At 42.1% G+C, this 27,831-nt stretch overlaps 1 protein-coding gene across 2 annotated transcripts; it reads left to right on the forward strand.

Annotated features, from left to right (window-relative positions):
* Positions 1 to 8,048: 8,048 nt before the first annotated feature.
* LOC109923203 lies at positions 8,049 to 26,764 on the forward strand. 2 transcript variants are annotated; one of them, XM_020523246.2, is made up of 5 exons: positions 8,049 to 8,422; positions 18,198 to 18,288; positions 20,085 to 20,249; positions 20,992 to 21,123; positions 26,443 to 26,764. In XM_020523246.2, the coding sequence occupies exons 2-5, from the start codon at positions 18,198 to 18,200 to the stop codon at positions 26,577 to 26,579; spliced, it is 525 nt and encodes a 174-aa protein (XP_020378835.1). In that variant the 5' UTR covers positions 8,049 to 8,422; the 3' UTR covers positions 26,580 to 26,764. The 2 variants fall into 2 exon arrangements, with proteins under 2 accessions (XP_020378835.1, XP_020378836.1); XM_020523247.2 differs by lacking the exon at positions 8,049 to 8,422 and adding an exon at positions 8,441 to 8,760.
* Positions 26,765 to 27,831: the final 1,067 nt, after the last annotated feature.

Below are 27,831 nucleotides of genomic sequence, written 5' to 3' on the forward strand. Positions count from 1 at the left end.
AATCTCTCAAACACAAACCAAAGCAGCAATTGCTGGAGAAACTCAATGGTTTAGGCAGCATCTGTGGAGAGAAAGTAGAGTTAATGTTTAGAGTCCAGTGACCCTTCTTCAGAACTGATAGTAGCTATGACAAGGTGGTATTTATGCTGATGACACAGGGTCGAAGGGGAATGGAGTGAGTGGATAGGTGGAAACAGAGCCCAGAGAGAGAAAAAGACAGGCAGACAAAAGGATGGCTGATGGGAAGCCAGGGAAGAGGAAAATTGCTGACAATGGGGACAATGAGAAGGTGAAAATGGATTGGTTGTGCTGCAAACAGCCCATGTTGTGACAGGGTCTGGTGGGGGTGGGGGTGGGTAAAGGACACAGAAAGGGGTGCTCAGGCCTTAATATTATTGAACTGGATATTGAGTCCTGAAAATAACATCTCAGTGCATGTCTGAAATTTCTGGAGATGTGCATTCTGTTAAACAACTTTGACAGTGTGTTCAGGGAACCATCCCACGGGATCCACCCTCTCCTCACCTACAAGACCCAGAGGACGTTATGTGCTGATCACTGCCCGATGAACTTGTGGTCAAAGATGGTTTTTCTGCATGAATGTTTTAATGAAGGACAGGTCACCTAACAATATCAAACAGACTGGAGCATTCTGCAGCAATGTGGTCAGACCCATCCTCCTCAACACCAGGGACAGATAGAAAGTCAGCACGTAGTGACATTTGTATGGAGGGTCCATGTACAGTTTGATGCAACCATACACAAAGGTGACTGTTAGGATGAGGGTGACAGATAATTTGCAAACAAAGCAGAGGATTGCTCTGGATATCACCACAGCACAGAAGGGAGGGAGATGGGGTGGACCCGTACAGCAATATTGGGAGCCCCTCACACCTGATGACCTGATTGATACTGGCAATGAGGAATGACCATTGCTCCCAAGTGCCCATCTTTTCTTTTATCATTTCTATACTTTCCTAGTGTTTGGCAGGAACCCAGACTCCTCTAAATTATCCACATTATCATTTCAAATAGTTTGATTTGCCAACAAAGGACAGAAATAATTGGTTCCCTTAGTTCCCAAAGAACATGATCTTGCTGTTACCACAGAAGCCTCCTGTCATTTGAGATTTTCTCTGTCTGATGCCTTGATCAGACCTCATCAGTTTTCACATGATATCTCATAATGAGGGAGACAGAGAGTCTGAAAATGTTAAAAAAAGCTACCATTTAAATTGAAACCTAGATTAAGACGCCTCATTTACCAAAACAAGCCAAGAGAGCTGGGTTATTTGGGAAATTTTGTAGTCTTTGAGCAGACATGATTGATTAGAAATTGCCCTGACTACAAGAGAGTCCACAATGGAAAGAACCCAAGATTCAGAGAGGACTGTCTATCACATACTGACTCCACCCAGAGAAAGGAAACCATCTAATTGATATGAGGGATTTGAAAAAGCACCCGATTTGCTCAGCAGATATCTGAAAATCACTGCAGACTGCTGAATAACTTTGACTTGTCTCTACAGATAGTAACAGCATTTTCCATAGATGCACAGGTGGGCTCTGAAAGATATCTTTGGGTATTAGATTAATTTTTGGTCACTAAACTCTTAAAACTCTGGGCACTGGTTTTCCTGGGCAACAATGCAGCCTAGATGTTGGGCAGGAGCTGTAGTAACCCTCACTAACTTGTTGAATGCCTTGTTGTGGCAGACAACCAGCTGCAAGGAGCAGGAGATGATTCTGGTCATGTCTTTACAAGCCAGGTTGTCCACCAACTCCACAAGATTAGCAGTCAAGTAAGGTACTCCAAAATATTAACCAGATAAAGATAGGAGCATAGCTTGGAAGTGGTGAATATCGTTGAGTCGGCGGGTTCTGAGTAAGGGAGTGCTAACGGGATCAGTGCTTGTGCCTCTGCTATTAACAATATATATCAATGACTAATTTTGTGCACAATCCCAGTGCAGGCCTATCTACAGTCTTGCCCACTGTTTGGACTATAAACATAATTTAGAATGCGTTTCAGTAACTTGCTTTCACATGTGCAGCAATTCCATCCACAATCCTTGGTTTTAAAACAGTCCTTTTCCTGGTCCAGAATCAAAAATACAAGGGAAAAAAGTACAGTCTTTACAATAGATAAAGAGAAACAAGTAGATGTAACATATACGGATTTCCAAACAGCATTTAATGATGTACAATACATAAGGCTACTTAACAGCCCATTATATTAATACAGTACATTAGTTTGGCTAGAAGATTGGGTAACTAATAGAACAGTGAGTTCAGATAATGGAGCATTTTTAGGACAACAACATGTATCTAGAAAACAGGCTGAAAATCTGAGGGGAGTGAGACAATGAAGTGAGAGTTGTAGTGGTAGGTTGGGATGGAGGCAAAATTCTGAAATTAAGAGGACAGCTGAGATGTTTATTATGGTCAACAGAAAATTGAAGATTTCATCTAGATCGATGACTTGTGTTTTCCTTTGCTTGAGAAACCTTAAGTAAAGTTCAGTGACCAGCATATGGGATACTGAGGTCTCCAAACAGTGAGCATGCACTCCATTTAAGTCAGACAGGAGCTACATCGAAGAAACCCTCTTATTAATCATAGTCCATCGATATGTCACAATCCTGTTTACTAGTCATGAGGTATATATATGGCAGAGGCAAGTCATAAATCTGCTCACTGGGTACAGTGGGGATTAGTTTTCATGAGGTTTTCAGCCTTTGGAATAAATTGCTGATTCATGCAATGAGTTGCTTCCCTATAGACATTTCCAAATGCAGAGCTCTGTGTAACAGCTGTGTAGTGGTGTAAAGGTTCCTCTTTTTCCTCTCTCACCACTGACTGGAGATTGCATGTCCACATTGGGTGGGATGGGGTATTGGTTTATGGGAGTTATACCTCTATGGGATGGGACTGCCTCAATGAAGCAGCTGCCGTATCTGTGTTCCTCTTCATAGGAACATAGAAACAATTTTACAGTTTAAGCAGGAAGCACACAGAGCAGCTGCCTATGATCTGACTACTGTAAATTTACATGACTTTAAAGCATTGCATTAGCCCTTCAGCTAATTTCATTGGGTTGAAAGAGGACGTAACCATGACTAACTGGTTGTAATAAAACAATAGTCTCACAGTGGGGACTTCACAGAAGGAGGTCCTGTGTCAGCTGTTCAGCTACAAAATAATTCTCAAATTTCCTATTAGAAGACATTTTTATCACTGGCTTATTATCTGCCCAGTTGTATCATATTCTATAAACTTATAGTACTGTAACTACTAGCATGCTGTCTAGGGGTTAGGCCTAATCATTTTCTCACCCAGCACTGGGATAATACTACTGCACCCTGTTGCATATTTTGCTTGCAACCAATTGCTACCCACTCCCATTTACAATCTACACCCAATCACACTCTACAACCAATCACAGCCTAAGTCAATCACAGGCTACACCCAATCATTGATGACACCCAATCACAGCCTACACCCATTCTCAGGCTGCACCCAATTACAGACTACACCCAAGTGGAGCTTAGAGACCTGAAGACTGTTTCCTGTCTACTACACAAGCAAAGCACTGTGGCTATTGGAAATCTGAAATAAAAACAGGAGATACTAGATGTGGTCAATAGTTGATGGAGTGTCTGCGGAGAGATGAGAAACAGAATTTAGGTTTCTGTTCTGTGACCAGCTAGGTCAATGCTCTCCAAACATTTTCCCACTGTGACCCCAATTTGAGGCATGAAGGTTGTTGTGACCCCTATGAGAGAATGGATGCCTATTTCCAGAATACAGCTGTTATAACTCGATCATAATTCCAAAACAGTCATTGCTGCCTCATAGCGCATGAGCCCCAAATGTCAGCTTGTGACCTCAGTGGGAGTCCTGACTGCCACCACTCCATTTTCAGAAGCTTTGTATTATGTTTTGATAAATGTCACCTGAAACATTAACTCTTTCTCCACAGATACCACCTGACATGCTCAGTGTTTCTGGTATTTTCTGATTTTATTTTATGATTTCCTCTCACCGCCCACCCATTTGTTGCTTACCTAGAAATGGTCAGGAAGAGGGAGAGCAGATTAAGGGTGGAGGGGCGAACTCAGAGGAGGGCATATTCAGGAGATTGAAGGGGTGAAAGGAGATTGAGGAGCAAGATCAGAGGGAGGAAAGCAGATTGTGGAGTAGAAGGGCAGGGGACCGGTAGAGGGGAAATGGGAAAGGAACAAATACTACAGAGGGGTGATGTACATGAGACTGCAGAGCAAAGATGGCAGATTGGAGGGAAAACCAGAAGAGAGGGATGAGAGGTCAGTGTGAAGATTGTTGGGTTCAGGAGTTTGACAGAAAATCATAGAACTTATCATAGAATCCCTACAGTGTGGAAGAAAGCCATTCAGCCCATCGAGTATGCATTGACCCTCTGAAGAACATCCCAACCAGATCCACTCCACTACCCTATCCCTGTGATTCACCTAACTTACACATCCCTGGACACTATGGGCAATTTAGCATGGCCAATCCACCTAACCTGCACATCTTTGGACTGTGGGAAGAAATCGGAGCACCTGGAGAAACCCACACAGACACTGGTAGAATGTACAAACTCCATACAGACAGTCACCCGAGGCTGGAATCAAACCCATGTCTCTGCCTCTGTGAGGCAGCAGTGCTACCATTGAGCCACCATGCTGGCCCAAAGGAATCAGAGGCGGCAAGGGCATAGATCCAAGAGGGAAGACGGGATCAGAGGGTGGACAGCACAGGAGACTTGTAGGGATGAAGTAGGATGTCAAAGGAAGACAAAACATTGGAAGCTGGGTCAGGAGTTGGAGGGTTAGAGGCCAGGAGATCCCAGAAAGGTTGGTGACCTGAGAGAAGAGACAGGAGATTGAGGCGTTTGAAGCCAAATGGATTCTCTGCATGTTCACAACGACTCTATGACTGTGAGACAAGAGATCAGACTAACAAACAGCAGAGTGGAGAGTGTCTATCAAGGACAGGAGTTCAACACTTTCCAGGATAAAGCACATCACTTGGACGTCACCTTAAACATGCCACTCCCTTCACCATCAATGCAGTGGCAGCTGGAGTGCCATATTCTCGATGTACTGCAACAACTCACCAAGCTTCTTTTAACAGCACCTTCCAAACCCACAATTGCTTTCATCTAGAAGGACAAGGGCAGCAGATGCATGGAAACACCACCACCTGCAAGTTCCCCTCCAAGGCACTCACCATCCTGACTTGGGTGAATCACTGATGCTGGGTCAAAATCATGGAACACCCTATCTAAAGGCATATGGAGAGTCGGAGAGAGAGAAGACTGCAAGTAGGGAGGAGAGGGGTACTCAGAAGAGAACTTAACTTCAAAATTAAACTTTTTATATTGTCATACAAGGTATTTTATTTATATCCTGCAGTACCATCTTTAGACAAGCAGCTGCTTTGCTTGAGAATAACATTAACTTTGTTTCTATTCCCTGCATCACCTAATGATGGCCTTTATAAATAAATAAATAAATGTGAATAAATAAATGTGAAGTCATACATTTTGGTAGGAGTAATAGTAAAAAGGATTATTACTTGAATGGTAAAAAGTTGCAGCATGCTGCTATGCAGAGGGACCTGGGTGTCCTTGTGCATGAATCACAGAAGGTCGGTCTGCAGGTACAACAAGTAATTAGGAAGGCAAATGGAATTTCGTCCTTCATTGCTAAAGGGATTGAGATTAAAAGCAGAGGTTATGTTGCAGCTGTACAAGGTGCTGGTGAGGCCACACCTGGAGTACTGTGTGCAGTTTTGGTCTCCTTATTTGAGAAAGGATGTACTGGCACTGGAGGGGGTGCAAAGGAGGTTCACTAGGTTGATTCCGGAGTTGAGGGGGTTGGCTTATGAGGAAAGACTGAGTAGATTGGGATTATATTCATTGGAATTCAGAAGATTGAGGGGGGATCTTATAGAAACATATAAAATTATGAAGGGAATAGATAAGATAGAAGTAGAGAGGATGTTTCCACTGGCAGGTGAAGCTAGGACAAGAGGGCATAGCCTCAAGATTACAGGGAGCAGATTTAGGACTGAATTGAGAAGGAACTTCTTCACCCAGAGGGTTGTTAATCTATGGAATTCCTTGCTCAGTGAAGTAGTTGACGCTACTTCAGTAAACGTTTCTAAAGATAAGGTAGATTTTTTTTGAACAATAAAGGAATTAAGGGATACGGTGAGAACGCGGGTAAGTGGATCTGAGTCCACGAAAAGATCGGCCATGATCTTATTGAATGGCAGAGCAGGCTCGAAGGGCCGGACGGCCTACTCCTGCTCCTAGTTCTTATGTTTCTAGAATATTCTGCCTTTCTCATGAGATAATCTAATCACTGCAAACAGCAGTTTGTAAAACTCATTCAGGGGATTTATTGCCCATCCCTAGCTTCCCTCGAGAAGGTGGTGGTGAGCTGCCTTCTTAAACCGCTGCAGTCCACATGCTTCTAAGTAGACCCACAATGCCATTAGGGAGGGAGTTCCAGGATTTTGCAATAGTGACAGGAAGGAATGACAATATATTTCTAAGTCAGGATGGTGAGTGGTTTGGAGGGGAACTTGCAGGGGGTGGTGTTTCCATGTGTCTGCTGCCCTTGTCCTTCTAGAGGTTAGTGGCTGTCTGAGTCCTCATGAATTTCTGCAGTGTGTCTTGCAGATTGTACACATTACTGCTAATGAGTGTCAGTGGTGGAGTGAGTGGATATTTGAGAATGTGGTGCCGATCAAACGGGCTGCTTTGTCCTGGATGGCTTCTTGAGTGTTGTTGGAGCTGCACCCATCCAGGCAAGTGGGGAGTATTCCATCACACTCCTGACTTGTGCCTTGTAGGTGCTGGACAGGCTTTGAGGAGTCAGGCAATGATTTACAATCCCCTGACCTGCTTTTGTAGGCACTCTACTTGTTTGGTTGGTGCAGTTCAGTTTCTGGTCAATGGTAACTCCCAGGATGTTGATCATGTGATAAAGAAAATCTTCTGCAGTGATGCACACTGATAAAAATTGTTTTGATGCCATGGCACAGGTGAAAATCTGACTGGAGGGATTCAAACATGAAGTTCAGGGAAAAGGGGAAATATTTTGATGGTGCACTTTTGGAGTTGGAGATTGGATGGTAGTTTGCAAGAACCAGAGGTCAAGGGCTTTTGTGAAGAAGAGATGAATGACAACTAATTTAAGGAGAAGGATAACACCTGAAGAGAGAGAACTGTTTACAATATTGCCTAACACAACCAGAAGGGAATGATGATGGTCAGCAATTTTTTTGGGGATAGGATTGAGTAAGAAGGAGATGGTCCTTAGGGACAAGATGGACTCAGAGAGATCAGAAGAGGTAGGAGAGAACCTAGACTAGAGCAGGTGCCTGGTGCTAGAGCATTAAAGGAAGCTAGCCAGCTTGGCTAGTGTAAGGGGGGGAAGCACCTGATCAGATAGTCTCAATCTTAATGACAAAGACATTGATGACATTGTTGCAGGTGACGTTGGGAGAGATGGGCAGAGATATTTAAGAAGACAGTGTGCAGCAGAGAAAAGAATCCCAAGTTTATCTTGCAGTGAGCAGTTTTGGCAGATGACAGCAGGATCTGATGGTGCTTTTCTGTGGCCCAGACAGATCTGCAGTTGATGGTAAACCAGTAGGCCAACATTGGCCTTTGAAACCTACATCCTTTGAATCTGACTGAAGATGAAGGTTATGGGGAGAAGTGGCCAGGGCAAGGTAGAGAGTGAATAATGATTTTTCAAACAACTTTTTCCAGTTAGGTTTTTTCCAGCTGGGGTTCGGTGAGCAACAATCTCTCTTCAGTCAGAAAGTTTAAACTCAACTCCAGAGAATTAAGTGTATGAACCCTGATATTCAGTGCAGCATTGTAGGGAGAGCTGCACTGTTTAAAAAGATGCCTTGGCCTTATTTTGAAGGAAGGGCACTTTCCCCCTGGTGTCCTCGCCAACATTTCTCAATCAAACAACTGCAGGAGGTTTTCATCGCTGTGTGTGGGACCTGTTTCAAATCCAACTGACCTCTAACTTCACATCAAAGACACCACCAAGTACAATATTTCACTGGCTGCAAACCGGTTTGGGCGTTATTTGAATGCAGGCCTTCCATAAATGAGCCGGCCCAACTGATTTTGGAGGCTCTGCTCAATTTCTGTAATTTCGGGGAAAGGTGGGGATGGTATAAAGCAGAAGGGAAGACGCGCTACCTGAACCAGTTCAGTGTTTTCCACTTGAGGTTATTTCCTGCCTGTGGCCCACCTCGCCCCGCGCTTGTTCAGCCAGAACATTTAAAGTGCGAAACGATTTGCAGAAGGGTCTTACTGAGCAGTCTGCGGCCTTGCACAGAGCTGGGAGTCTCGGAGCTACACAAGGCAAGTTGGCGAGAGGCCAGGAAGGCTGGGGGCGGGGAGGAAAGTTTGGGATAAAGCGGGGACAGTGGGATCTGGAGACAGCTGAAGCTTGGCTGCTGGCTGGGAAAGTTTTTCGGTGGTCCCGAGTTTGGAAGGGTAGGGGTCAGTGAGAAGTGTGAAAAAAGATTTAAAAAAAAATTGTAAAGTTTAATGCTGACTGTTCCCATGATGCCGTGGTGAGGGTTGTCAGCAGGCGCCTGTGTGTGTGAGAGGCTGTATTTTCCGCCCAGTTCAGCCCAGCTTCCATACAGTGAGAAGGCCCTGCTTTAGCACAGACCAGTCCAGGCTCAGACTGTACGGTAAGACCCGTTTCTCTCTCTTCCCCTTCCTTCCGTCTGCAAAAACACTCCAACCTCCAGCTCTCAAGGTAGGGGACAAATCCCGAGCTGTTCTAAAGCTGGACAAATTTCCCTTTTTCCTCCCCCTTCCGCCTCTGGAAGGTCACACAGGACACCAGGTTCTGTTTTTTTTATTCCCCCTTTTCTGTCTCTCTCTCTCTCTCTCTCTCTGTACGATAATGTTAGCCACTTAAAAACAAGACCGATGGGGCAAATCTTTCCCCCTCCAAAATAAAACAAAATCGAACCACGAGTTCACTCCAAGAGGCATCGGGGAATTAGGGGGAATTGAGCAGAAATGGAGCGAGGAAGAGAGGGGGATGGGAAGGAGGAAAATGCGTGTGTGAGTGTGATTTTTAAATCAGCAAAGGGTAAGATGAAGATACGCGAGAATGAAGAAAACGATGGATTAGGAGAATAATAAATTGTAGTGCACAGAGAGAGAGAATCTAGCGGATGGGATTGTAGAGGGCAAGCAGAGTGAGGATTGTGTGTGTGTCTGTGTATCAGGCCTCTGGTTTGGAATAACATCTATCCGCTAGTACCCTGGTGGATGGCGAGTGTCGACCGGAGCCTTGCAGTCGTTTCCAGGAGGAAAACGTTTGCCTTTCTGCGATAAATCATGTCGCTTTCTGGCGCCATCACTATCGGAAAACACCTGAGGTTATAAAAGCATGTTTTAAGCTTTTCCCTGATGTGAAATCAATACACGTCAGCCAGTTTGTGAAGCAAAAGAAGTGATGGAGGTAATGATTAGGTCATGTCAAGATTGGGTTTCAAAAATCTGAAGATTGTAAACGCACAATCACATCAAATTCCGAAACGGAAATAGGCCATTCGCTTCAATGGCTTGTACCTGTGTTTAGGGCTCACCCTATCAATCCCATCAACATATCCTGCCATTTCTTTTTTGCCCCACAAAACGTATCCAGTTTCCTCTTAGACATCTATGCTATTTGCTTGAATTGCTACTTGTGAAGTGAGTTTCACGTTGTAACCACTGTCTTAGTAAAGTGTTTCTCCTGAACTCCGTTGGATTTATTTCTAACTATTTTGCATCATTTAATCCTGGTTTTGATTTTCTGCTTGTAAGTTGAAACGTGTCTATGTCTAGCACGTTGGCATCCTATCTAATTTTGAAAGCTCTTTCTCAGCTCACCACCTGGTCGTCTTCCTAGAGAAAAGAACCCAGTTTGTTCAGCCTTCCTCAATACTTAATTTTTGTTCTGTTATCCTGCATGTACAAAATATTACATCTTCTCCACTGTCCCTGGGGAAATTATGTTGTGCCCAGTATTCCATTTAGAGTCCAACAATGTCTTGATACAAGTCTAATGTAATGTCCTTTATTCTTTAATTCTGTTCCTTTGAAACTGAACCCAAAAGTTCTGTTAGCATTTTTTTTTGCAGACTTATTAACCTGTGTTGCTATTTTTAATAATTTTGAGCTGAAAAAGATCTTTCAAAATTAGAGAGGCAGTGGCCTAGTGGTATTATCAATAGACTATTAATCCAGAAACTCTGCTAATGTTCTGGGCCCCTGGGTTCACAGCTCACAATGGCAGAGGATGGCATTTGAATTCAGTTTTGTTTTACAAGATATGGAATTTAAGAGTCTAATGATAAAACCATTTCTGATGGTGAGGAAAACCCTGTCTGGTTCACTAATGTCCTTCAGGAATTTCCATCTTTACCTGTGGAGCTGGAAAAGCACAGCAGGTCAGACAGCATCCGAGGAGGAGGGGATGTCAATATTTCGGGCTGAAACCGTTTGTCAGGACTGAATTGCCCAGAGAGCAGTTAAGAGTCAACCACATTATTCTCTGTCTGGAGTCAAATGTAGACCAGAGCAGGTAAGGATGGAGACAGGACTGATGAAGGGTTTCGGCCTGAAATGTTGACTTCCCTGCTCCTTGGACGCTGTCTGACCTTCTGTGCTTTTCCAGCACCACATTTATTGACTTTAGCTTCCAGCACCTGCAATCCTTACCTCTTTCCATCCTTACCTGGTCTGGTCTACATGTGACTCCAGACCCACAGCCATGTGGTTGACTCTTGACTGCTCTGTAGGCAATTGGGGATGGGCAATAAATGCTGGCCTAGCCAGCGACACCCTCCTCCCATGACTGTATAAATAATAATTTATGGATGCAGAGCTAAAGGTCCCTTTTGCTATCCTCGCCTCCATTTGGACTCTTGTGTCCTCCTTATTCTTATCTCCAAAATGCACTGTTTCTCACTTTTTTTCTGTGTTGAAATTAATTTGCTGTTTAAATGTCCATCCTGCAAGTTTATTAATGTCACTTTTTGTAATATTTCATTAGCTTCCACAGTCTTAACTATACCATTCAGTTTTATGCCAGTTGCAAAGTTTGAAATTCTTTTTGATCTGAATGAATTTTGAGGAACCAGCTCAATTATGACAACTCAAGTCCTATGTGCCATTTTGATTTCCAAACAAAGGAAGGAGAGAATTGTCTTAGAAGTGTTTCATTGGAGGTTTATTGGATTGATTGGAATGAGAGAGTTGACTAATGGGGGAAGAAAGTGAGGGAATATGATCTATATTTGCTGAAGTTTAAGAGTGAGAGGTGATTTTTATTGAAACAGATAAGATTCTGAGAAGTCTTGGCAGGCTGTATTGTAAAAGGGCATTTTGCTGATTGGACCACCTGGAAATGAAGGGAATAGTCTAATACTCCAGAGTTGGCCATTCATGACTGAGATGAAAAAATCTTCATTCAGAGAGTTGAGAAATTCTGTAGTTTTCTACCCTTGAGTTGTGAATGCTATATCGTTGTATAGACAGAGGTTGGGTTTTTTTAGATCAAATGGAATTTTGATGAACTTTTTCATTTTGCTGTCATTGGGGCAGGTGCAAGAATACCACATTTCAAAGGGAACAATTTATACTACACAAGTATGATAGCTCATGTGTTGTCGTGGGGAATGCACAAAGGAACAGTTAACCCCCAAGTTTTAGCTTTTCTTCTTAAATTTAAGCAGACTCCAGTTGAAGTATAGCCATGGGGAATGCACTAGGAACCAGTTAGTCATACAGCACAGAAAAGGACCCCTTTGGTCCAAATTGTTGGCCACCAACCAGTCATCCCAATCTGACCTAGTCCCATTTGGTCCATAACCCCCTCAACCCTTCCTATTCATATACACATTCAGTTGCCTTTTAAATGTTGTAATTATACCCACCTCTGCCATTCAGTGAGATTGTGGCTGATCTTGTAGTGTGTCACCATTGTTTTGCACTGTCCCCATATCCCTTGACATTTTAAATATGTAGAAATATCTCAATCTCAATGGCTGAACTTTCTTAGCCCTTTGGGGTAGAGAATTCAAAAACTTCATCAGCTTTTGAGTGAAGAAATCCTTTCTCATCAGTCCAAAATGTCCTGCCTCTTTCTTTGAGATTGATCCTAGTTGCCACTCCATCCTCAACACCTGCCTGGCCCAGACAAGAGAATGTGCACTGTATCTTGGATCTCGAGGTTCAAGTCCGTAGCTCCCTGAAAGTGGACACACAAGTAGACAGGGTGGTAAAGAAGGCATATGGCATGCTTGCCTTTATTGGTTGGGGAATTGAGTATAAGAGCCAGGATGTCATGTTGCAGTTTTATAAAATTTTGGTTAGGCCACAGTTAGAGTATTGCTTTCGATTCTGGTCACCACATTACAGGAAGGAGAGGGTCAAAAATCACATGACACCAGGTTATAGTCCAACAGGTTTATTTGAAGACACATTCTTTCGGAGTGTTGCTCCTCCTTCAGGTGGCGTCAGATGCAGAATTTATAAGCGAAGGATCATGAACGTGCTGCTAGGGAGGCAGAAAAGATAGGGGCATTTAAGAGACTTTTAGATAAGCGCATGAATATGGAAGGATATGGACCACAGGTAGGCAGAATGGATTAGTTTAATTTGGCATCATGTTCGGCACAACACCATAGGCAAAAAGGCCTGTTCCTGTGCTGTACTGTTCTATGTTCTATGCACATGTCTGTTAAGCCCTATGAGAATTTTCACTGTTTGAGATCACCTCTCATTTTTCTAAACTCCAGAAAACACAAACACACTCTATAGAATATTTCCTTATAGTACAATCCTTGCATGCTAGAAATCAGCCTGGTCAACTTCATTACACTCCTATTACCATATTCAGCAAAGCTCCATGCAATACTCCCAAGTGTGGTCTTGCCAAACCCAACGTAATTGGAGTAAGATCTCTTTGCTGCTGTACAGAGATCCCCTTGTAATAAAAGCCAAGATATCATTTGCTGCACCTGCATGTTAACATGCAGTCATTTATGAACAAAGGCATCCAAGTCCTCTTGAACTTCAACACTTCCTAGCCTCTCACGATTTAAGAAATACTATTTAAGAAAAATTTCCACACTAGGGATTCTCTGATAAATACTCTGTTTATGTGCTTTCTGTACCGGAGTGGATACTTCACACTTCTCCACATTGTATTCTTTCTATCAAATTTTTGCCCACTTATTTAAACCTCTAAATGCCCTTGAACTGACTTTGCATCCTCCTCACAACTTGCATGCCTACTTAGTTTTGTCATCTATGAACTTGGAAATGTTACATTTAGTCCCCAGTCCAAAAAATTGATAGTTTGTGAAGAGCTGCTGCTTGAGAACTAACTCTTGTCGTAGCCCATTTGTCACAATGTGCCAATCTGAAAATGACACATTTCTTCCATCTCTGTTCTCCAGAGATCTGTCAACTGCTTCCTAATTCATGTTAACATATTCCACCCAAAGCCACAGTCTCTCTAATTTAGTTTACCAACATCCTGTGCAACCTTACCAAAAGCCTTCTGAAGATCTAAATGTACCACATCCATCTGAACTATTCTGCTAGTTACGTGCCCAAAAATATGCCAACAAATTTGTCAACATGGTTCATTTTCATAAATTCATGTTGACTCCGCCCAATTCTTCTATTATTTTCCAAATGTCCTGTTATTGTGCATCCTTTATTATAGATTCTTTCACTTTCCTTTGACTGTTAGGATAACAGGCCTGCCGTTTCCAGTTATCTCTTCCCTCCTTTCTTCAATAGTGGGATTATATTTGTCCCTTCTAATCTGTAGGGTCCATTCCAGAGACTATAGAATTTGTAAGATGGAGCAATGATACACATACTATACAACCACCTCTTCTAGCACTGAGCAATAGGTCGAAGGGATTTATCCATTTTTAAGTCCTGTTAAGGTCCTGAGTACTAATTTCCAACTAATACTAATATTTCATATCTTGCAGTTCCTCGTTTATGCCAGTCCCATGATATTTTCCATGAGCATGTTTTTGCCTCTGTGAAGACAAAACACACAGAATTTTAGTTTCTCTGCCATTTCCTTATTCCCCATTATCAATGCTCATGACTGCTCATCATTATTTTTGCTCTTTTTTTCCTTTTTTGACATATTTTATACAAATTTTTACAGTCTGTCTTTTGTTTCTGGCTTATTCTCATTCTGTTTTCCCTTAGTCCTTTTCTTGGTCTTCCTTTGCAGAATTTATTCTATGTGAACTGATCTTCTATCTTGACCCTTAGAACAAGATCCTCTCTCACTACAGTACAAATGTCTGTGTTAATTAAAAGAGCTGCCCTACTACCTTTTTCCAAGCTTTACCCTTCCTGAATTTTGCATGCAGTTGATACTGAGCTCTTAGATTTAGTTTCCTGGTGGCCATGTCTCTGTAATGGCTATTCAACTGAATCAAGGGTATTAACTTTGAATAAGGGACATTTATGAAAGCACGAGGCACCATTTAGCTAAAGTGGATTGGGATAATATGTCAGAGGATTTGAATGTAAATAGTCTTTAAACAACCAGTACAGACTTAGAGCAGCTAACAATCCTTTAGGTGCAAAAGCTCCAACAAGGTCATCAACTTTTGCTATCAAAAGAAGTTCAGGATTGCATAAGATTGAGAAAAGGCTGATAAAGAAATGGCAATAAACCTGAGGATTGGGAGAATACAGCAGAAGAGGATCAAAGAAATTGAAGTTTTGCTAGAATGAATGTAGGTCAATTAAAAGCAGAGTCAAGAGAATTTATAACGGGGAATCAAGAAATGGCAGTGAAGCTAAATGATTATTTTATTCTTGTTTTCACTCCGGAAGATACCAGAAATCTCCTAGAACTAAAGATCCAAGTGGCTAGAGAGAATGAGGAGCTGAAGAAAAATTAGGATTCGTAACAGGTTGAACTGGGAAAAATTAATAGGGCTGAATGTTGATAAATCCTCTGGACCTTGTGGTCTACATCTGAGTGCTAAAGGAACTGGCTGTAGAGATGGTCAATGCATTTGGTGGGTTTTTTTTTCTTTGAAAATTCTGTAGATTTATGGAATGATTCCTGAGGATTGGGAGGTGGCAATATCAACCCGCTATTTAGAGATGGCACAAATGAGGTGATCTCATTAAAACTTACAAAATACTTAAACATACAAAGCAGGTGCAAGTACAGTGGGGAGTCTAGAATGGGGGCACACCTTAAAATAAAGGGATCCCACTTAGATCTGAAGTGAAGAGAATTTTGTTTAGCTGGGGGGGTTGTGAACCTTTGGAGCTCTCTACCACAGAGGGCTGTGGAAGCTCTGTCTTTGTCTTTGAGAATGTTTTGAGATAGAGATGGTAGATTTCTCATCTGTTATTGGGATGAGGTAGGCAAAAGGTATTGAAGAGTTTGATCAGGCATTATCAATGGGCTGAATGGCCTACTCCTGTTCCTGTCAGGTCATACATTTGAACCTCTATTTGAGCGGTGCTTGCAACAAAGCAGATAACCTGTTGTGGGCATTCAGATACAGAACACTTAATCCAGTATTTTCACAGTTTTAGTAAAACCTGATCCTATCTGCTGGCCCAGTCTTCAGTTGGTAATCACTGCCATACTCTGATTATAATTACCTTTCTATTGCCCTGTCACTTCCTTATAATTTCTTCAATATTCCTTGACATGATCCTTCTGCCCTCTCTACTTCCCTAGTTATACGATTTACTGGAACATTTGCCCCTTCACTGGAGTTCAGCTGAAATTTCTACCAACAGTACAGCTCCCACTCTCCTCTGTACTAGTGCTAATGACCCGTGAATCTGAATCCACTTCTCCCATGCCAAACTTCGTCATGCATTTATCAACTGATCCTTTCCCTGTGCCAATTTTCACATACCTTGGATAGTAATCTAGAGACCATTGCCTTTCGAGATTTTGCTTTTCAATGTCGAGCCTAATCCCTCTTGCACCTATGTGGGACTTTTTTCCCTGCCCGTGTATGTGCCAGTGGCAATGAAGCTGAACGCTACCCCGACCCCTGAACTGCACATTCCTCTCTAGTCCTGAGCTGATATCGCAAACCCTGGCAATGGGCATGAAATAGGGCCTTTTTGGTTGCAGAGAACTGTGTCCATCCCCATCCATGTCATCCCCCTTCTACCACCAAATTACTTTGACCACCACCACCAACTCCACTCCTCCCACCCCCAAACCACCACTGCCTTCACATGCAGTGGCCTCCACATTCCGTTACCATTATTGATGTCCCACTATCAACATCCTGGAGGTAACCATTGAACAAAAACTCAACTGAACTCTCCATATAAACAGTGTTACAAGAGCAGGTCAGAGACTAGGAACTAGGAATACTGCGGTGACTAACTCCTCTCCTGACTCCCCAAAGCCTGTCCTCCATCTACAAGGCACAAGTCAGGAGTGTGATGGAATACTCCCCACTTGCCTGGATGAGTGCAGCTCCAACAACACTCAAGAAGCTTGACACCGTCCAGGACAAAGCAGCCCGCTTGACTGGCACCACATCCACCAGCATCTACTCCCTCCACCACCAACACAGTACATACTGCTGCTACGATCTACAAGATGCACTGCAGAAATGCACCAAGTCATCTTAGACAGCACCTTCCAAATCTACAACCACTTCCATCTCGAAGGATATGTGCAGCAGATACATGGGAACACCACCCCTGCAAATTCCCCTCCAACCCAGTCACCACCCTGACTTGGAAATATATCTCCATTCCTTTGGGGTCTCCAGGTCAAAAATCCTGAAATTCCCTCCCTAAAGGCAGTGTGGGCCCACCTACCTACAGCATGTGGATTGCAGTGGTTCAAGGGGGCAGTTCATCACCGCCTTCTCAAGGGCATCTAGGGATGGGTAATAAATGCTGGCCCTGACAGCATGTCCCACGTGAGAATTTAAAAAAAACATGTTTGTACTGAATGACATTGTAGGTTTGAGGGGTTCTTTAGCCAAGTCCAACTCCTGTTCCTGATGTTCTTTTAAGATCTGAACTGGAGGTTACTTGTCTGATTAAGCCTAAGACATGAGCCAAATTCTACCCATTAGCTCATTTGAACTGACATGAGGAGACTCTTAAATGGGAGCAAAGGTGACCAGCATCTTTCACGTGGAAGCTGTTGGGTTTGGATCAACGGAAAAGCAGCCTTTTCATTGTTAACAAAGTGCCCTGACTTCCTGTGATGCTTCAGTGATCTTTTTATAGGAAGGATATTATTAAGCTAAAGAGGATGTTGCTGGGAATGGAAGGTTTGAGTTATAAAGAAAAGCTAGGACTTCTTTGACTGGAGCATAGGAGGTTGAAGGGTGATCTTTATAGAGATTTATAAAATGATGAGGGGTATAGATAGTGAATGGTAGATTATTTTTCTCCTATGATGGTGGATTTCAAGACTAGGGGGCATATTTTTAAAGTGAGAGGAGACATGGGGGGGCATATGTTTTATGCAAAGGATGGTTCATGTGTGGAATGATGGATGCAGGCATTGTTACAACGTTTAAAAGACATTTTATCTAAGTCTATAAATAGGAAAGGTTTGGAGGGATATGGGCCAGGAGCAGGCAGGTGGGACTGGTTTAGTTTGGGAACATGGACTGGTTGGACCGAAAGGTCTATCTGTGCTGCATGACTCTGATTCTATTTGTTTTTTAATGCTGCATTATTAAATACCTGCCCCCCACTCCAGCCAAATTCCCCATTGAAGATCCTAGACCTATCGGGTTACAAATTAGTTGTTGCATATTGTCAAGTTGTGTGATAGATGTTAGAAGATAATATTGTCAGCCAAGAAATCCTGGACAGGTATCAGCTTTACACAGAAACTGGGAGGCAGTGTTAGAATAGGAGATGGCAAGACCAGAGATGTTTAAATGAAGAAGCTGTGCTGTATCTGTGGAACCTGATTTATCATCAGCTTCTTCACTGTGTAACCATCACATTTTGTATCATTGTACTTTTCTCTTAAATTCTAGTGAACCTCCATTCCAGTGCTGTTCTAAATGAATCTTCTTGTGTTCCTCATGTGTTTAATTGTGTATTGTTTCTTTTGTAGATGTTGGGGCTCTCTGTGTTTCGAAGTTCTCATGTCTTGAAAGCTCGGGGTCTTTTATCTGCTGTCAGTGCTCGAGCAGCACATGGACATGGTAAGTGTCTGCGGAGACCATCTTCTGAATCCAATTGGTCACAGTCCCTGCCATTAGCTCACATTGTGTAGTGGGTCAGACAGGGTGATAATGGTCTGTATAGGAGTAGACAGGGCCAAGCCTGGGGTCAGAATCTACCAGACCTCCTCTTCCTGTTTAGGACTAAGTAATTGTGGTTGGGTGTATCAGTATAGCAATCTGGTGAAGGCTGTACTGCGGCCCATGGTTAGGTAAACGACCGAAGCTCACTATCTGAGCTTAGCCTTGTAACATGGCTCCGAGTGACTATTGGCACATGTTAGCAGTTTCAAAATGATCGAGCTAAAAGTGGCTTCAGGAGAGGAATCCAATGTGAGCTTAATAGCAGGACGGAGAGAGCAGAGGATTCAAACTCGTTCGGCATTCTCTGAGGTATGACCCTGTGGCCCTTGAGATGGTGCTTTCGGCCATGTTGATAGAAATAGAGAGAGCACGTTGTTGAAAGTCACCCTGAGTCGTGTACTGCTAAACAGAGAGGCCCCTTGGCCACAGCTAACAATGCTATTTCGTGGCTGAGCCAAGTTGTCGTGAACATTTATCTCGTGTTTAGCTGACTCAGAAGCTGTAATATGTAACTGGAAACAGTCCAAATGACCAAGGAGTTTTTCACATTAAATTACTGTTGACAAATTTTCCAATTTTGTTTTCGCTTTGAGCTACTTGCTCAAAGCATGTTAGTGCTGAGGAATGAGACAGTTAACATCAGTCAGGCCCCCAGGACAAGTATGGTACAGCGTTGGATAAAGAGTAAATCTTTCTCCACACTGTCTCCATCAAACACTCCCAGGATGGGTACAGTATATGGTTAGATATAGAGTGAAACTCCCTTTAAACTGCACCAAGAATATGCTACCAAAGTTTCCAAACTAAAAAAGGCAGGTGGGTTCACAGTCATGTGACTGTGTTTAAGTTACCATTGAGACGAAGGCTTGCATTGTATGTAAACAACTGTCTATGGCCTACCTTAGAAGTTAAGTGGAAAATTATTAAGATCATTGTGCAGGATGGGGGTAACTTATTCTACCATGCATGGGTTTTTCTTAGAGTAAATCCCTATGGCACTTTAAAGGACAATAGTTAACATTCCTGCCTTATCAGGAGTTTGATGAAGTGTTGATTTCTCTGGCTGAATTTAACTTCTCTGGAAGATTGCTGCTAAGTCCATTTGTGATTATTGCATCTTTGGTATTTTTAATGTGTCTTAAACAGTCACTGTAGATTTGTATGATCTGTTCATGACAAATAGCTTAATACTGTACTGACTCAGACCTTAATCGTAATTACCATATTCATTACACCAAGAGAACAGTTCAGTCTGAAATTTGGTTTAATGTCTATATCAAGCTTGTGATATGAGGAATCCACTGCCTGTATTGACACCTCTGGTCAGAGATAGTAAGAACTGCTGATGCTGGAGTCAGATAACACAGCGTGGAGCTTAATGAACACAGCAGGCCAGGCAGCATCAGAGGAGCAGAAAAGCTGACCCTTCTTCAGAAGGGTCCCGACCCGAAATGTCAGCTTTCCAGCTTTCCTGCTCCTCTGCTGCCTGGCCTGCTGTGTTGATACCTCTGGTATCTGGATGGGTTAAAGATAGTAAGAGAGAATGATCAGTGAATATGAAACTTCAAGAATGACAGAGAAGAGAATCAGCAGTGAATCCCTTAAGTCTTCCAGAACACTAACTTTACAGTTGATAGGACAACATGTAAATGATTGGGTGAACAAACTGACAGCTGTACCTTTTTCTCCCTCAGAGATTGCTAAAAGTGAAGACCTCTCGATGCCCATGTACTGTGATCGGAGAGATACACCTCTCCCTGATGTTCCTTATGTACGGAAGCTGAATACAGAACAGACAGCCCTGAAAGAAAAAGAAAAAGGGTCTTGGCAGAACCTGACCAATGAAGAGAAAATTGCATGTAAGTGTAACGGGTGTCTTTTGCATTCTGAGCTTTTTCTCTATTTAATTGCATCTTGTTGCTGGGAGAGGAATTTTTTCTTTTGACAGTCACTGTTAGATTTGAGTGTTCCTGACTCCCGGACCTGTCAAACAGGTTTAGGTACAGACTGAAACTTTCTCTACTCATTCCTGAGCTGAGAACAGTATGCTTCATTTTGATCATTTTGTCATTTTTCCCTCCAAGAAGCTGTTCTACTGTAATCTGTACAATAGAAGCTGCTGATTTCATGGGCATCAATATTTGTTGTCAATGCACATGCACACATAGCTAGATTCAAACTCCTTGAGCTCATTCTATCTGTCAGGGAGCAGATAAAGGACATGCACGTTTAATTCGTCAAGAGAAAAACACATCCCAGTGTTGTTGTCTAATTCACTGTATTGTGTCTAGTCCAGAGTGCTCAGGACCAACTGGAAAAGTGAAGAAATTTTTTTTACCAAACATCTCAAACTTGTTCCAGAGATTCTGGTCCTGTCTCCTGTAATTTTCAGGGACTATCACAGACAACCTGTGTATGCAGTGTGCCCGAATCTCACCTTTACTGCTCAGAAAAGAATATGCTGTGAGGTTCGTATCAGACAATAGCTAATCCTAATGGGAGCCCTGTAAGGGACTCATGTTGATTGTGGGTGAAGTGCACAGGAAGTATAGGCAGGGACAGAGTGAGTGGTTGTTTACTGGTGCTTGTGTTTTATCCTAGTGTATCGCATCGCTTTTCATCAGAGCTACCATGACATGGTTCAATCGAACAACGAATGGAAGACAGTGCTGGGTGGAGCCTTCATCTTTATTGGATTCACCGGCCTGATTGTGTGGTGGCAGAAGGCCTTTGGTGAGTCTCCTCCTGTACTCCCTGTAAATCTGGTGGCTATATGTGCTTCTCAGAAACTCCAGTGCAGCATCACCATGTGGCCAACAGAGGCAGTGCAATTACATTAAAAACTTCTGGAAATATGAAAAGTCCAAGGAAGAAACGATAAGGGATGTAGGACAATGAGAAAAATATGGGGCAACCCTTAAAAGAATGGGCTGGTTGGTGATGCTGAATTTTCTGTTTGTCCAAAACAGTACAGTACGACTAAGCTGTATAAAGGTGTTGACTGTGGCTCAGCAAGTAGCCCTCACAATATAGTGGATTTAGTCCCTGCTTCAGGGACTTGAGTTCAGAGACCAGGCTGACAGTCCAAAGCCATGAAGTACACCGACTTTCTCTTTTCACCACATCAGTGGATGTTTTTTTTTTAAAAAAAAAGAAAAAAAAAAATCCCATGGCACGACTTGAGGGAGAGGGACCCTGGGCAATATTTGTGTCTCAACCGTTATCACTTTTCAAAGAAAACTGATAGTCTGTTCTTTGCATCTTTGTAGCATTTCAGTAGAAGTGTATATAAAGTGTCTGCTACGTATCCTATTTCATAACAAGGACTATGCTTCAAAGATACTTCAAAATGTTACTATTGCTGGGGAAGAAAAGATACATCTCGACAAAGCTTTTCATCTTGCACTCATCAGGATAATCTGCAAAAAAAAAAATTACTAACTTCTGGGAAAACTAGCACTTATATTGAATGAGAGGAAAGTGCTGATTGGTTGGCAAGTGGACTCTGATAGAGGCATTGCTGTTGGTTTTCCACTCTATTATTCTTGTGAATTGTCCTGATGAGCATGGGACAAAAATTTTCAACAAAATTGTCTTTTTTTTAAATACTCCAAGTACTCTTAATGGAAGTAAAGTGTTGTGAACCTGCATTGGTTTCTGTTCCTGCTGCAACTCTTCCCTCTGGTGTATCCAGGCAATCTATTCTTGATGCCACCAATTTCCATTTACCTTCACTCACTCAGAATATCATCTGAAATCAGAAGGTCACATTCCACAGCTATGCTGATGTCAGCCACCTCTAACTCCAACCTCTCTCCCTGTCTCTGCATGTTTGATCTCTAGAAGAGGAAAAACTTCCTCCACCTCAATTTCTAGCCACTGACTTGACGTTGAACCAGATGGGACAGCACTTTGGGTTCCTGTTTGTCCTTGAGCTGAGTTTCGGACCACATGTTATCTCTAAGGAAGCTAGAAAATGATGGGAAGGTGAAATTGAGCTAGAAGATCAGCCAGGTGCTTACTGAATAGTGGAGCAGGCTTGAAAGACTGGAGATCTGCTCCTAAATCCTTGTGTCCTTATTTGTTATAAAATCCTCCAACTCTGCTTTTTGTTACTGTCTGATCCAATCATCTCAGTGCAGCCCTCATTGGCCTCCTATCTTTCATTCTACTTTTATTGTACATACCCGACAGGTCCATTATAAAATGTGTAGTAATTCACTTTGTTGTACAGTCATGTGACATACCAGCAGGGAAATGACTGAAGAATTGCCAGCTAATTTCTGCTTGGCTTGCGTTATGCTCATTGTGGTGAGACAGTATGTTTGTTACTTTGAAGGGCAAGACTGGTAGCTGTAGGGATTGCTGGATGACTAAAGAAATTGAGGCTCTGGTCAAGTAAAAGAAGGAAACATATGTCAGGAAATGAGTGAATCTGTAGAAGAGTATAAGGGCAGTAGGAGTATACTCTAGGGCAATCAGGAGGGCAGAAAGAGGACATGAAATATCTGCCAAAGCAAGGGCTAAGGAAAGTCCAAAAGTATTCTACAAATATATTCAGGACAAATGAATAACCAGGGAGACAATAGGGCCCCTTAAAGATTAACAAGGCTGCCTATCTGTGGAACCACAGGAGATGGGAGTGAAACAAAAGCAGTATTTTGCATCGGTGTTTACTGTGGAGACAGATATGGAAGCTAGATAACTAGTGGAAATAAATAGTGATATCTTGAAGCCTCCAAATTACAAAGGAGGTGGTGTTGGACATCTTTTTTAAAATGCATAAATGTGGTTAATTTCCCAGGAACTGAACAGGTGTATCCTAGAACATTGCGGGAAGCTAGGGAAGTGATTGCTGGACCCTTTGAGATATTTGTATCATCAGTAAACATGGGTGAGGTGCCAGAAAATTTGGTAAACCAGATGATTTGCTAAAGAGATGCCACTATATAAGAAAGGTGGTGATGAAAAGCTAGGGAACTATAAATCGGTGAGACTTACGTTGGTAGTAGGTACACTGTCAGAGGGGATTCTGAGGAACAGGATTTAGATGTATTTAGAAAGGCAAGGACTGATTAGGGATAGTCAATATGGCTTTGTGTGGGAAATCGTGTCCCACTAACTTGGTTTTTTTTTTGAAGAAGTGACTGAGATGATTGGAGGCAGTGCGTGGATGTTGTCTATATGGACTTCAGTAAGGTGTTTGACGAGGTTCTGCATGGTAGATCCGTTAGCAAGGTTAGATCACATGGAGTACAGAGAACTAGGCATTTGGATACAAAATTGGCTCGAAGGTAGAAGACAGAGGGTGACGGTGGGGTGTTGTTTTTAGGACTGGAGGCCTGTGACCAGTGGTGTACTGCAAAATCAGTGCTGGGTCCACTGCTTTTTGTTATTTATATAAATGATTTGGATATGAATATTGGAGGTACGGTTAGTAAGTTTGCAGATGAAATCAAAATTGGTGTAATGGATAGCAAAGAAGGTTACCTCAGAGTACCTCGGGATCTTGATCAGGTGGGCCGAGGAGTGGCAGAGTTTAATTTAGATGTGAGGTGCTGCGTTTTGGTAGGGCAAATCAGAGCAGGACTTGTGCTTAATGATAAGTTCCTGGGGAGTGTTATTGAACAAGGAGACCTTTGGGGCTCATAGTTCCTTGAAAACGGAGTCTTGGGTAGACAGGGTAGTGAAGAACGCATTTGGCATGCTTGCCTTTATTGGCCAGTGCACTGAGTTTAGGAGTTGGGAGGTCATTGAGGCTGTATAGGACATTGGTTAGGCCACTGTTGAAATATTGTTCAGTTCTGGTCTCCCTGCTATAGGAAAGATGTTGTGAAACTTGAAAGGGTTTATAAAAAAACTTAAGGATGTTGCCAGGGTTGGAGGGTTTGAGCTCTCGGGAGGCTGAATAGGCTGGAGCTATATTTCCAGGAGTTTCAGAGGCTGAGGGTGACCTCTCTTTCATAGAGGTTTATAAAATCGTGAGAGGCATGGATAGGGTGAATAGACAGGTCTTTTTCCTAGTGTAGGGGAGTCCAAAACTAGAAGACATAAGTTTAAGGTGACAGGAGAGATTTAAAAGGGACATAAGCAGCAGCTTTTTCACATGGGGTGGTGTGTGTCTGGGATGAGCTGCCAGGGGAAGTGGTGGAGGCTGGTACAATTCCAACATTTAAAAGGCATCTGGATGGGTATATGAATAGGAAGGGTTTAGGGGGTTATGGACCAACTGCTGGCAAATGGGACTACATTAGAATATCTGGTTGGCATGGACAAGTTGGACCGAGGGGGTCTATTTCCGTGCTGTATATCTCTAACTCTATTTCTGTTGTCTAGGTTGTTGCCAAGTAGTCCATCCAGTTACACACTGCTTTTCCCCCCACTTTCAAATGGTTGATATAATTCAATGGCTAGCTAGTCCATTCCAGAAATAAGTTATTTGTAAACCACATTGTTGTGGATCTGGAGCCATTTGTAGGCCAAACAGGTAAAGATGGCAGTTTCCTTCCCTGGAAAGCATTAGTAAACCAGATTTTTTTTTTTTTTTTAATGACAATCTAATTGTTTCATGGTTATCATTTAGTCTTTGAATTCAATAAAACAAAAATGAAATTTAAAAGTCACCATCTGATAAGATCAATGGTTAAGGATAGGTAGTGAGAGAGCCAGCATGGATTTGTCAAGGGTAGGCCATGCTTGATTAATCTGATTAAATAGTTCAAATGACTGAGTGGTTGACCAGAAAATGTTCTGATGTTATTTTTATATAGGCTTTCAGAGGCATTTTAATATATTCTCTCATAGGAAACTGTTAGCTTAAGGTCATGGAATTGAAGACACCTTTTGGCTTGGTTAATAGATTGACAAAGACAGAGGAGCAATGGGCAGATATTCTCATTGGCAGGATGTGACTAATTCTGTTCTGCAAGAAACTAGATTGGGCCTCAACTATTGATTTTATGTTCATGAAAGAACTTAGATGATGGAAATAGTAAACCTATTAATACCTCTGTAATTTTATGTTGTGGTCAGAATGATGGCAAATTAATTTTAGTGCAGGAAACTGCAAAATGATCCACCTCTGTCATAATGGATATGACAGTACTTTTATTTAATTAGTGAAAAGCTAGAAACAGTGGATGGCTAGAGAGATTTTAGTCTAGACACAGATCATTAAAATGTCATGAATATTGAAAAAGAAATGGCATATTGATCCATAAACTAGAATACAAGAGAGCAGAAGTCTCATCACCTATCAAAGCCCTGATTAAACTATAACTGCAATAATAGCTCATGAAGCACATGGTCACTTTGGGATGCTGCATAGATTTTATAAGTAATGATACAGGGATTAATACATGAGGCAAAATTACACAAACAGGGATTGTATTCCCTAACTATAGGGATTAAGAGATGGGGTAAAGGCAGGTTAATGGAATTGGGTCACAAACCAGACAGCATATCATTGAACAACCAAACAGGCTCCAAGGACGGACTCGCCTATTTAATGTTTGTATGTTCAACTCTACTTTCGAAATCTGTTCTTTTAACAAGAAACTAGTCACAATCTCCCATTCCTGACCCAAGAATTTGTTCCTATCCCTCTTGCAATATAAGCAGGTTTTGTTTGTTCATTAACTTTAGGGGAAGGCAGTGGCACAGTAGTAACATCACTAGACTAATAATCCACAACCTCGGGCTAATGTTTGGGGGTCATGGGTTTAAATCCCACCATGGCAGATGGTGAAATTTTGAATTCAATTAAACTCTCTTTTTGTTGACTGTCCAAAACAAAAATTGGTTCACAATGTAATCTGCTGTTTCATCTGGTCTGTCCTACATGTGACTCCAGACCTATAACAAGGTTGACTCTTTACTGCCCTATGGGCAATTAGGGATGGACACATAACCAGTGACACCCACATTTCATGAATGAATTTAAAAATATAGCTGACCACAATTTTAGACGACAGTATACTGTCTGTACAATGGGTAAAATCTGAGAATGATACTTGTGTATCGACTAAACATTGTTTCTACATATTCCCACAGTGTACCCTCCCAGGCCACACACCTTAAGTGAGGAATGGAAGGAAAAGCAGGCCAGAAGAATGCTGGACATGCAAATAAACCCTATTGAGGGATTTGCCTCCAAGTGGGACTATGAGAAGAATGAATGGAAGAAGTGAAGTTTGTATTTAAGCAAGTGCTTGTGTTATAACACAATCAGTAACTTTAAATGGTCTAACCTCCTGTTAATCCTGAACCTCTGAGTCTCTGATAACTTGTGAAATGACCACAAACATTCAAGGTTGAAATCAGTTACACATCTGAACAAAATGCAATTTATAATAAAGATTGCTCTTACAACAAAGTTGTACTCATTGGTATGTTTGAGAAATGTCCCTTGCACAACTCATTGCTGGAAACAAATGGAGACTGTTGGGGAAAAAAACCTTAGGAAGTAACCTTGAACTTGCACTACTGCACTGATTGTGTATATGTACTTATTCAGTATACATGATAGGTGCACAAAACATTGTGATGTGAGAAAGTTAATGTTTCAGAACAGTGACACTTGCAGAAGTTTGCATCCACAATGATACCTTACTGAATATTTCCAGCATTTTCTGCTGTATGTCAGATGTTCACCAACAGCAGTGTTTTGCTTTTGTTAGAAGATGGAACTGTTTGTGATGACTAAATGTATTTCCTCCAATTCAGGCCAATAAGAGGAGATGCCTTTGAATTAGCATCTACAGTGGACTAGGATCAAGCCCTCTGCTGATTATATAGTATAGTTATCTGCTTGCCAGAAGACCTTGTCTGTCTGGCACCATTCTCCCTTGCCCATTAAGGCTTGTACATTAAGAATAGGAGTAGGCAATTCAACCCCTCGAGCCTGCCCTGCCATTTTAATATGATCATGGCTGATCTCAACTTGGCCTCAACTACACTTTACTGCCTGTTCCCAATAACGCTTTAACCTGTTAAATCAGGGTCTCTCAAATTTGTTCAGCATCCAGACATTCACTGCACTTGGGTAGTGAATTCCATAGACTTATGACCTTTCTTGAAAGAAGTAATTCTTCCTCGGTTGTTTTATATCTGCCACCCCTTAAACTGCCTAAAACCACGACCTCTTCTAGATTGAGCAGATATTCCTCTTGTGGAGCAATGTCTACTCTTCAACTCTCCTTAGCATCTTATATACCACAATTAAATTTTCTAAACTCGAGAGTATAACCTTAACTGCTCTCTTTTATCATAAGACAAACCTTACATTTGATCTGCAAATTTAGCTCTCTTGCATTTCTATCCAGCATTTAAGGCAGTAATATAGATTGTAAATATGTGGTTTGAGGACTGAACCCTGTGGCACCTTTTCTAGTTACAGCAAGATCCCCATTTATTCTGACTCTGACTTCTGTTTGTTTGTCA

The sequence above is a fragment of the Rhincodon typus genome, chromosome 19 (assembly GCF_021869965.1).
Source record: "Rhincodon typus isolate 14 chromosome 19, sRhiTyp1.1, whole genome shotgun sequence".
Lineage (NCBI taxonomy): Eukaryota > Metazoa > Chordata > Chondrichthyes > Orectolobiformes > Rhincodontidae > Rhincodon > Rhincodon typus.

Coding starts and splice junctions, on each gene's coding strand:
- LOC109923203 (XM_020523246.2), top strand. CDS start 18,198: ATGTTGGGGCTCTCTGTGTTTCGAAGTTCTCATGTCTTGAAAGCTCGG. Junction 18,289..20,084: donor TCGAGCAGCACATGGACATG/GTAAGTGTCTGC, acceptor TTTCTCCCTCAG/AGATTGCTAAAAGTGAAGAC. Junction 20,250..20,991: donor CAATGAAGAGAAAATTGCAT/GTAAGTGTAACG, acceptor GTTTTATCCTAG/TGTATCGCATCGCTTTTCAT.